This window comes from Carassius carassius, chromosome 45 (genome assembly GCF_963082965.1).
Source record: "Carassius carassius chromosome 45, fCarCar2.1, whole genome shotgun sequence".
In the NCBI taxonomy this organism is placed as follows: domain Eukaryota; kingdom Metazoa; phylum Chordata; class Actinopteri; order Cypriniformes; family Cyprinidae; genus Carassius; species Carassius carassius.
In genome coordinates, this window is record NC_081799.1 from 26,662,686 (window position 1) to 26,675,765 (window position 13,080).

At 41.0% G+C, this 13,080-nt stretch overlaps 1 protein-coding gene across 1 annotated transcript; it reads right to left on the bottom strand.

Annotated features, from left to right (window-relative positions):
• Positions 1-224: 224 nt before the first annotated feature.
• Positions 225-9,835, bottom strand: LOC132127307 (myelin protein zero-like protein 1). Its single transcript, XM_059539104.1, has 6 exons — positions 9,669-9,835; positions 8,645-8,814; positions 8,356-8,569; positions 7,593-7,722; positions 6,157-6,262; positions 225-668 (listed from the first exon to the last, which is right to left on the bottom strand). Exons 1-6 carry the CDS (start codon positions 9,739-9,741, stop codon positions 573-575), a joined length of 789 nt encoding a protein of 262 aa, XP_059395087.1. The 5' UTR covers positions 9,742-9,835; the 3' UTR covers positions 225-572.
• Positions 9,836-13,080: the final 3,245 nt, after the last annotated feature.

Consider the following 13,080-nt stretch of genomic DNA (forward strand, 5'->3'; position numbering starts at 1 on the left):
TACCATCCGTCAATAAAACAATATAAAGACAGCCAGATGTGCAATAATTCTGGACAACTGTTTGTTCACATGTTTGTTGCGGAGCAGACCATCAGCGTACACTTTCTGTAGAATAACTTCAAGTAGCCCGTGTCCGCAGATTGCTCATGGAGAAAGTATAACACAGGCTTAAGGGGTGAAATATGCCATACATGTAATCAGAAATACACGGTCAATTTTAACATATATTTAAGCAAAATATATTATGAAATGCCAAAGTATTCATAAATCATGGTAGAATGATGATTTAAATAACAGTATTTTTGAATGTGATGCAGTAAAAGAGTGCGGTACTCCAGTCAAGAGACGTTTGTGTTGATCATATCATAATCCTATAAAAATGTGTAACATCTTCTCTAGGTAAAGTGTATTTAGTTAGAGTGGTGAGACACGAGGAGAGAGATATTAGTCTAGAAACTCACATTAACACTGACATGAAAACACACACAGAAGCAGAAGAAAGAGTCTGTGGTCACGTGCCATCACCAGTCCAGTACTAACCCCCCCTTCTGACCCGTCTGACCCGAGGCGCTCTAGTTCTTGCGGATGTCTGCGTACACCACCGGCTCCATCTTGTGGAAGGAGTTCTTGCTGCCGGAGTGATCCAGCTGGGCGTAAATCACTGGCCCCTGGACAGAGACACACACAGTGAGAGAGAAACACACACACACTCACACACAGCAGATGCTGACCGCTCAAACACACACACAGCAGAAAACACAGCACAAACACCAATGTGCCCACTTTAACAGAAAATTTGTTGCGTGTCAACAACACACTCAGAAGAGATATCAGATAAAGACAAAAAACCTGTTTGCTTCAACATTCAAAATCACCATATTACAACAACAGAAAATATTACTACTAATATCATTCAAATATTATTTTTGTTTTAAAACAAAAAGATAATAATACGAAACATATTACTAATGTATTATAAAATATAAAAAATTGTGTTTAACAATTATTTTTTATTGTTTATTTTATATTGTTGTTGATGCTGTTGGAAATAATACATTATTTTATTTTGTAAAAATGTATAAAATTACAATACTTACAATAGTTACTGGTTGTCCTTATTTCTGGAGTGACAACAAAACCAATCTTTTTAAATTCTTTTACATAAATATTAAATTAAAATTAGAAAGCTCAACTAACCGAAGAAGAGGTTCAACTCAAAATAATCACAATTTTAACTCAAGAAAAAAGTAGGAGACTCTACTAACAAAGTAGAACTGAACTGCTAACAACACTCGCTTCAGCCTCTGAACCGAGACACAGCTTTCTGTTCATTTCCAAATCAGTGAACATTCAGAGACAGTCACACGACTAAACAATGAAATGAGAGTGAGACACTACTGATATGAACACACCATCAGCACTGAGGGAAACACACACACTCACTCACTCAAACACATTCACACTAACTCATTCACTCACGCCCACATACTCATTCACATACACACTTATCCACTCACACATACACTCATTCACTCATTCACTCACTCACACACACACACTGACTCACATAATCACACACAAATTCACTCACTCTCTCACGCATACACATACAAACACACACACACACACGCTATTTCACTCACTCACTCACACTCACTCACACGCTCACTCACTCACACACACTCATTCATTCACTCACACACACGCTCACACACACTCACACACACGCTCACTCACTCAAACACACTCATTCATTCACTCACACACACGCTCACTCACACACTCACTCACTCACACGCACACTCACGCGCTCACTCACTCAAACACACTCATTCATTCACTCACACACACGCTCACTCACACACTCACTCACTCACACGCACACTCACGCGCTCACTCACTCAAACACACTCATTCATTCACTCACACACACGCTCACTCACACACTCACTCAATCACACGCACACACGCGCTCACTCACTCATTCACTCACACACACGCTCACTCACTCTCACACACTCACTCACTCACATTCACTCACACACACGCTCACTCACTCTCACACATTCATACACACTCACACTCACACGCTCACACACACGCTCACTCACTCTCACACACACTCACACACACGCTCACTCACTCAAACACACTCATTCATTCACTCACACACACGCTCACTCACACTCACAAACACTCACTCACACGCTCACTCACTCTCACACACTCACTCACTCACACACACACTCACTCACATTCACTCACACACACGCTCACTCTCACACACACGCTCACACACACTCACACACACGCTCATTCACTCAAACACACTCATTCATTCACTCACACACACACTCACTCACACCTCACTCACTTACACACTCACGCTCACTCACACACACGCTCACTAACTCTCACACTCACACGCTCATTCACTCTCACACACTCACTCACTCACACACACGCTCACTCACAAACTCACACACACACTCACTCACACTCACTTGTACACACACACACACTCACACACTCACTCACTCACACGCACACTCACGCGCTCACTCACTCAAACACACTCATTCACTCACTCACACGCTATTTCACTCACACGCTCACTCACTCTCACATTCACTCACACACACACACACACGCTCACTCACTCACTCACACACTCAAACACACTCATTCACTCACTCACACGCTATTTCACTCACACGCTCACTCACTCTCACATTCACTCACACACACACACACACGCTCACTCACTCACACTCGCTCACTCACTCAAACACACTCATTCATTCACTCACACACACGCTCACTCACACACTCACTCACTCACTCTCACACGCTCACTCACTTACACACTCACTCACATTCACTCACACACACGCTCACTCACACACGCACTCACTCACTCATTCACTCACACACACGCTCACTCACTCTCACACACTCACTCACACGCACACTCACACTCACTCACTTACACACACGCTCACTCACTCTCACACGCTCACTCACTCACACACTCACTCACATTCACTCACACACGCTCACTCACTCTCACACACTCACTCACACACTCACTCACACACGCTCACTCACTCTCACACACTCACACACACACACACACACACACACACACTCACTCACTCACACACACGCTCACTCACACACACACTCACTCACTCTCACAAACTCACTCACGCACACGCTCACACACACGCTCACTCACTCAAACACACTCATTCATTCACTCACACACACGCTCACTCACACACACACTCACACACACGCTCACTCACTCTCACACACTCACTCACACTCACTCGTACACACACACACACTCACTCACTCAATCACTCAATCACACGCTATTTCACTCACACGCTCACTCACTCTCACATTCACTCACACACACACTCACTCACACACACGCTCACTCACACACACACACGCTCACTCACTCAAACACACTCATTCATTCACTCACATACACGCTCAATCACACACTCACTCACTCACACGCTCACTCACTTACACACTCACACACACGCTCACACTCACACACGCTCTCACTCTCACACACTCACTCACACACGCTCACTCACACGCACACTCACTCGTACACACACACACTCACTCATTCACTCACTCACACGCTATTTCACTCACACACACGCTCACTCACTCTCACACACTCACTCACATGCTCACTCACACGCACACTCTCACACACGCTCACTCACTCTCACACGCTCACTCACACACTCACTCACATTCACTCACACTCACTCACTCACTCACTCTCATACACTCACTCTCACACGCTCACTCTCACACGCTCACTCTCACACGCTCACTCACATTCACTCACACTCACTCTCACACACACACACACACTCACTCATTCACTCACTCACGCGCTATTTCACTCACACGCTCACTCACTCTCACATTCACTCACACACACACTCACACACACGCTCACTCACACACTCACTCATTCACTCACTCACACGCTATTTCACTCACACGCTCACTCACTCTCACATTCACTCACACACACACTCACACACACGCTCACTCACACACACACGCTCACTCACTTACACACTCACACACACGCTCACACTCACACACGCTCACTCACTCTCACACACTCACTCACACACACGCTCACTCACACGCACACTCACTCGTACACACACACACTCACTCATTCCCTCACTCACACGCTATTTCACTCACACACACGCTCACTCACTCACACACTCACTCACATGCTCACTCACACGCACACTCACACACACGCTCACTCACTCTCACACGCTCACACTCACTCACTCTCACACGCTCACTCTCACATGCTCACTCACATTCACTCACACTCACTCACTCTCACACACTCTCTCACTCACTCACTCACACACTCACTCACACTCACTCGTACACACACACACACACACACTCACTCATTCACTCACTCACGCGCTATTTCACTCACACGCTCACTCACTCTCACATTCACTCACACACACACTCACACACACGCTCACTCACACACTCACTCATTCACTCACTCACACGCTATTTCACTCACACGCTCACTCACTCTCACATTCACTCACACACACGCTCACTCACTCAAACACACTCATTCATTCACTCACACACACGCTCACTCACACACTCACTCACTCACTCACACGCTCACTCACACGCTCACTCACTTACACACTCACACACGCTCACTCACTCTCACACACTCACTCACACACACGCTCACTCACACGCACACTCACTCGTACACACACACACTCACTCATTCACTCACTCACACGCTATTTCACTCACACACACGCTCACTCACTCTCACACACTCACTCAAATTCACTCACACGCCCACTCGTACACACACACACTCACTCATTCACTCACTCACACGCTATTTCACTCACACACACGCTTACTCACTCACACACTCACTCACTCACTCTCACACACTCACTCACTCACATTCACTCACACGCTCACTCACTTACACACACTCACACACACGCTCACACGCTCACTCACACTCACTCTCACACACTCACTCACTCACTCACATTCACTCACTCACTCACACACTCACTAACACCCTCACTCACTCACTCACTCACACACTCACTAACACTCTCACTCACTCTCACACACGCTCACTCTCACACGCTCACTCACATTCACTCACACTCACTCACTCACTCTCACACACTCACTCTCACTCACTCACACACTCACTCACACTCACTCGTACACACACACACTCACTCATTCACTCACTCACGCGCTATTTCACTCACACGCTCACTCACTCTCACATTCACTCACTCACACACACGCTCACTCACACACTCACTCATTCACTCACACGCTATTTCACTCACACGCTCACTCACTCTCACATTCACTCACTCACACACACGCTCACTCACACACTCACTCATTCACTCACGCGCTATTTCACTCACACGCTCACTCACTCTCACATTCACTCACTCACACACACGCTCACTCACACACTCACTCATTCACTCACACGCTCACTCACTCTCACATTCACTCACACACTCACACACACGCTCACTCACTCACTCACACACTCTCACACACTCACTCTCACACGCCCACTCGTACACACACACACTCACTCATTCACTCACTCACATGCTATTTCACTCACACACACGCTCACTCACTCTCACACACTCACTCACTCACATTCACTCACACGCTCACTCACTTACACACACACACGCTCACACGCTCACTCACACTCACTCACTCACTCTCACACACTCACTCTCACACACTCACTCACATTCACTCACTCACTCACACGCTCACTCACACTCACTCACTCACTCACATTCACTCACTCACTCACACACTCACTAACACTCTCACTCACACACTCACTCACTCACTCACATTCACTCACTCACTCACACACTCACTAACACTCTCACTCACACACTCACTCACTCACTCACATTCACTCACTCACTCACACACTCACACACTCACTAACACCCTCACTCACTAACACCCTCACTCACTCACACACTCACACACACTCACTCACACACTCAGGCTGTGGGAGGCTCGTACCTGTATGGGGGCGGAGGGGCTGGAGCAGAGTGAGTTGTCGTTGCTAGACTCCGCTTTCTTTCCCACCCTAGTGTTCTGTGAGCTCACACTCTCTAACGAGGTGCAGCTACACACACACACACACACAGAGATGGACGCAAACACAAATGAGATGAGAGATGACAAGCAATGTGATACAAACACTGCAACACCAGCTGCTCTGATCAACACACACACAGACCTCAGACAGATGAGATGACACGCGCACACACACACACACACAGGCAGATGTGAGCTGACGGGGTTAATGACACACTGAACACTGCAGACACACACTGGTCATGTGACGCCTCATATTTCACTCACAAAGCAGCAGAAATACATAACACATCATGTTTTCCTTTCAGCAACTGGAGGTTATTTCATCTTAGTTAATTAAAATACAACTGTCTATTGTAAATATTAACATTAAAATAATAATCGGGTATACAGATGCTGGTCATATAATTAGAATATCATCAAAAAGTTGATTTATTTCACTAATTCCATTCAAAAAGTGAAACTTGTATATTATATTCCTTCATTACACACAGACTGATATATTTGAAATGTTTATTTCTTTTAATTTTGATGATTATAACTGACAACTAAGGAAAATACCAAATTCAGTATCTCAGACAATTAGAATATTGTGAAAAGGTTCAATATTGAAGACACCTGGTGCCAAACTCTAATCAGATAATTAACTCAAAACACCTGCAAAGCCTTTAAATGGTCTCTCAGTCTAGTTCTGTAGGCTACACAATCTTTTTGATGATATTGACCAGCATCTGTACATTTTGTAAATGTAAATGCAAATATAAAATGTAATATGTAAATGCTTAGAAGTATTTTTTCATGTTAGTTCATGCTAATAGTTACACTTCTCCTGTGCTCAGTGCATCAGTATAATAGTGAGTTATAGTGTCATCCGTGTCTGGTTTAGTGTCAGATCAGACGTCATGCTCCATGCACACAAGAGTTCACCAGTTAAACCACACCACCACTTACTACTAGGGCTGGGAAAATAAATCAATGCATCACGAATCGAGAAATGATTCTGCATCAATTCTGAGATTTTCCGAATGTGTCGTGATTCTTTCTCGTGTCGATTCTGAGCTTAGCTGTGAACAGCAGATGGCGCTGCATGCTTTAGAAACAGCTGAGCTCTGCTCGTTTCCAAATCTTTACACACATAAGATTAGAAAAGGTTGAAGCGAATCACAAGGGTGTTCACATTCGGCTGTGTTTACATTAACCTGGCTTCATAAAAGCTTTCTGAGCCGAGGTGAAACTTCAGTGTGTGGATAAAACCTAGAGTAGAGCGCCATCTGCTGTTAAGAATCCATTCCAGAGAGAATCATGTTGTATTGGCAGCCCTACTATCTCCAGACACGGTTCATCAGTTACACACGTACTCTCTGTAGTCGTGACTGGACTCCTGTCGTCTGATGATCAGGTAGGTGACCACAGCGATGATGATGATGCCGATCACGGCTCCGATCACCCCCCCCACGATCACTGCTGTGCTGGTCTGAGGAAGAGCTTCTGAACACACAGAACAAAACTTGTGCTAAGCTCGTATTTGTTCATAATATGTGTCGTATATATAAGAATCACAGATTTATTTGTAGAAATGGACAACAATACATTGGGGTCAAAATTATACATTTTTCTTTTATGTCAAAAATTATTAGGATATTAAGTAAAGATCATGTTCCATGAAGATATTTTGTAAATCCGTAGATATACCGTAAATATATCAAAACTTGCATATGCATTGCTAAGAACTTCATTTGAACAACTTTAAAGATGATTTTCTCAATATTTAGATTTTTTTGCTCCCTCAGATTCCAGATTTTCAAATATTGTCCTCCTGACAGTTTGCTCATAAGTTTACACACCCTATGCAGAATGTGCAAAAAGTTATAATTGAAACAAAATAAGAGGGATCGTGAAAAGTGCATGTTATTTTTTATTTAGTACTGTCCTGAATAAGCTATTTCACAAAACGGATGTTTACATATACTCCAAAAGAGTCAATTACATCAATGGAAAGCTTACTTATTCAGCTTTCAGATGATGTATAAATCTCAATTTTAAAAAAACTGACCCTTAAGACTGGTTTTGTGCTCCAGGGTCAGATATAAGTCGCAGGAGGTTTCAGATGATGACGCTCACCTTTCATCACCACACTGACTTTAGTGGTGGACATCTGTCCGGAGATGTCTGGAGGATTCTTCACGTCGCAGCTGAACGTCCCGTTGTCCTTGAACTGCATCTGGATCACACGGATCGACACGTCCTTCTTGTTCATGTCTCCGGCCCACTCCACACGAGACTTAAACTGCGGCACCGAGCCCGGAAACGACTTCCCAGCAGTGTAATAGAAGATCTGCAGAAGACGAACATACTTGTTGATCACATGCTGACTGATATAACACATGAACAACACATGAACAGCTCTTACTGAAGTGGACGCTCCGGTTTCTCCCTCCGGAAGGAAAGCCCACGTCACTGACGCTGAACTACTGATCACTTCTCTAGACTTGAAGCTGCAGGACAGAGTGACTGTGGTCCCGTTCTCCACAAACACCTCTTCTGGAGTGAACACGTCTATCGCTGACACACCACACACACCTGAAACACAGGAACACGTCAGACACACACACACACCTGAAACACAGGAACACGTCAGACACAGACACACACACACACCTGAAACACAGGAACACGTCAGACACACACACACACCGAGATAACAGACCAAACACTGTGCTGCTTTAATTTCTGATTACACAGCATGGAACTGAATGATGATCATAGTGAAACACACAAGATTTCCTCAATCAGTAGCAGAGTATCACTAGAGTACACTTTGGTTCGTTAGTTAGTTTTCTTCCTTTAAATACAGACATACAGGACACTATATTTATCAGAACATGTAATAAATGTGATTTAAGGATTTATAACATCTTCTCATTAAGATAAGAAATAAAACATTTAATAATGAATTCAGATGCTGATGATCTGAGACTTTATTGTTCAGTCTTTTATGTTTGTTAAAGGCTGATCGTTCAGCTTTTATTAAATGAGCTATTAAACACTTACACTAACAGGAGTAACGTTACTGGATAACTCAATAAATGAGAGATGATGATAATAAGTTATTAATTGATCGGAAGTTGTTTTCGTGAGTAAGTTACATATGATATAATGTAATAAAAAGGGATGCTAATGTGCTAACAGAACAATACGAGCTATACTTCCTGAGTTGACAAACACATTAAACACTGTATTTAATTAAATCACCTGCTTCAGAACATGATGTTAATACAACACAAGAGCTGTTCCTTATAGTTTCAGTTTGTGTGCTATTAATGTAAAAACACAGATAATAACGTTATCGTGAGCTAGCAGGTTAGCATGGTTAGCTCCGCTAACGCTCACAGAGATCAAAACACCTCAGATAAATACTAATAAAACTAACTTACCAGCGTAAACAAACACTGCGAAGACACACAATAAAACATACTTGTGTGTGAAACTCGGAGGCCTTATTTCCATCCTTTATATTTCATAAATATCGTCCGAGTACCGGATCCTCCGCGTTTGTTTACAGCATCAGACACTCCACTGATCTCAGATCGGATTCTCTCATGAACCGAATCTAATGTACTGCTCATCTCCTTAGTGTCCTGAGTCTGAACACGTTTTGTTGGTTGAGAGAATTTTCTTATATTTGTTTAATATATACATATATCAGAATAAACATTTAATATATGTTTTATTTGATGTGTTTGAAGTGATTTCGACACAGGTGTTTGTGGATGAGATATCAGAAAATCTCCTGCAGAACCTTGATGGAAACAGCATAATCTTATATTTCATCTGTTTTGGGTGTTTGTTATCTGTCTGGTCTCATGAGAACAGTCACTGTTAGTCAGTATCGGTCATCTGTCAGTATTTCCTAACTATTTCTGCTTTTCATATCAAACTCAAACACATTACTGTATGTGGGACACTGACTGAATGCAACAGATTAGACAGGATTCATATATTAGTGCTTTACTGTTTACTTCCCAAACTAATTACAGGACAAGTGTCATTGTGATACAGACAAGAAAAGGATGATTTGGGATATATTTTGAGCAATATGAGAAATTAATAACAGCAGACAGGTGTACATAATGTATACAAATGCACTGACAATTTGTGTTAGAAAATACATGGCAAAAAATTATTCTCTTAGTATTCTTTGTTTTGTTTTCTAGTATAAATATCTGAAACTTTGATATTATGTAAAAAACAAAACTATTTGATAGTTGTTCCTGAAAACAGGCAGGAAAATAATATTGTTAAGCATTTAAATGAATTGTTTTAAGGAAAAACTAACAACATTATTATTTTTTTTTACCTTTTCACTTCAAGTACACTTCAGTAAGTTTTCCAGACATGAGGGATCATGTAAAAAGTACAGCTCCTTCTGCTTATTTAAATACATGATATAAAACATTTACTAATTTAGAATCCAGATGCTGATGAAATGAGTCTTTATTGTTCATCTCTCCCAGACATTACATTCCTTTAAATGAGCTGCTTCAGAACATTATATTAAAACAGAGCCGTTCTTTAGGCTCAGTTCAAGTTCTTTAGATATAAAAGATTCAACATTTGAAGTGTTTGATTTCACCGATGAGAAGAAATATACAAATAAAACTTACCAGTGAAAATAAACACAGCAGAGACAAAATAAATCATAATTGTGAGTGAAAATCTGAAGCCTTATTTCCATCAGACACACCATCAGCAGCTCAGATGAACAGATATGAGGAAGTGTGAAAAAATATGAGGCTGAAGACAAGTCTATTTACAGATGCGTCACTCCTTCTTCTAAAGTGTTGATGTTGAAACATATTCAGATTACGTTTCAAAGTAACTAGTAAAGTAACGCATTACTTTTTTAATTTAGAAGGAAATATCAGAGTTACTTTTTCAGATCAGTAACAGCAGTTACTTTGTGTCCATGTGTTGAGTGACAGCTCTGGTGTTGCCATGGAGACAGAGATCAGGAGTCAGCTCAGTGTTGAGTGTGAACATGATCTCACTGTAGTTCTAGACTCAATATCAACATGTGTTTACTCAAAAACACATTCAGTGCTTCGCGAAATCAATAAAAACTGTCAAATACAAACTCAGAATATTATATAAACCTACAATAATTAAATATGTTAAATAAGACAAATATAATTTATTTAATCACATTTTATTAACCAATGTCTTTGCTTCTGACCTTCTATGATCTAATTCAATCATACTAAAAATCAAAATAGACATATGTGCGTTTGATTTGCATTATTGCTGAATAGAGTTGAACTCTCTTCTCTTGATCATTTTAATCAAACACTGGTGAAACATCCACTTATGTCGGTGGTGTTACCAATATTTCAAGTAAAATTTGGTTCGTTCTAAAATGAGCAGGGATATGCAACTTTAGGTAGTTATTAATAAATAAATTATTTCATTTATCATTTAAATTAATTTTTTTTAAAGAAATGGTAGTAGTATATATTCTACTGCTTATGTCATGATGATTTATGACTTTGACCTTTGACCTTTTGACAGGTCCTTCCGGTGACCTTATGATGGATGGGTTGAACTTCCGGAATGAGTTCAGGGGCTAAACTATGACCGTTTCCCACGCATCGATCAAGTGGTTTTGACAGAAAGTTTTACCCTATTGACCTAGTTAGTACTAAATTATAGTTTTTGACGGCTAGTTAAAACGGTAAAGGAAACACTCCCCACGCATCGATCATGTGGTTTTGACAGAAAGTTTTACCCTATTGACCTAGTTAGTTCTAAATCATGGTTTTAGGAAACCCTCCCGATGCATCGATCATGTGGTTTTGACAGAAGCTGTTTGAAGTTTGTGCCAGCTAACTTGTTTGAACTTTATCCCAGTTATTATGGCTTCTCCCCCCTCCCATTACATTCCTGAGCAGTGTATAAATGGGATCGGTGTGTTCTACGTTTATATATAAAACATCCTATAATTTATATAATATTTATATAATTTATATAATATAATTAATTATCATGCTAAAGTTGAAAAACATGCCGTTCTTTATATTCTATCTTTTATATAATATACATAATCTAAAAGCAATTTAACTAAGGTTGAAAAACATTGTGTTCTTTTAAAAAGGTTATACATGAAACGTTTCTAAAAAATATACTGAAACCGACTGTTTCAGATAAAACAAGATCCATTTTTAGGGGGCAGAAGAAGCTGTTTTCATATCAGCTTTGATCCTGACCCTCTGTGTCCCACTGTCTACGTCTGCACGCTACAGTGCACACTCGTCCGAATTTACTACAAAATCACAATATCTTCAAAGCCATTGCTAATTAAAACTAACGTATCTCACGCAGGAGTACCGTGTTTTGACAGTTTTCTGACGGTTCACCTATGAATTACGGTTGGTGCCTGGCTAGCATCTCTTGTACCCCTCTCTCTCTCCCTCTCATACATTCATTCGTCTCCAAGTCTTATTTTCTTCTTTTAATGAATATAAACACATTATACATTCGCAAACAATACAAAAACAAAACATTTACATTAGTTTTAGTCATCACTAAAAATATACATTTTACCAGGATCGGGGAAAAAATATATAATTAAACAGAACAAAGAATATGGTCTATTGAGGAACCCGGATGTGTCGTTGACACAATTCAGTTAAATTCATTTCACATTAATCGTTGCAAAACATTTTCTATATTATATTTAGTACCTTTTATATCCATCTTTATATCATATCTTTTTCAAAAAGCTGTTTAATTATTTATTTTAACCGTACACCTACAGTACCACCACACACTAAAATGCTGCATGCAAGTGCA

Bases quoted from the DNA above. Each gene is read 5' to 3' on its own strand.
- LOC132127307 (XM_059539104.1), bottom strand. From the start codon at position 9,741: ATGGAAATAAGGCCTCCGAGTTTCACACACAAGTATGTTTTATTGTGT. The intron at 8,815-9,668 runs GTAAGTTAGTTT...CCTGTGTTTCAG, and splicing joins CGCAGTGTTTGTTTACGCTG to GTGTGTGTGGTGTGTCAGCG. The intron at 669-6,156 runs GTACGAGCCTCC...GTCTCTGTCCAG, and splicing joins GCCCCTCCGCCCCCATACAG to GGGCCAGTGATTTACGCCCA.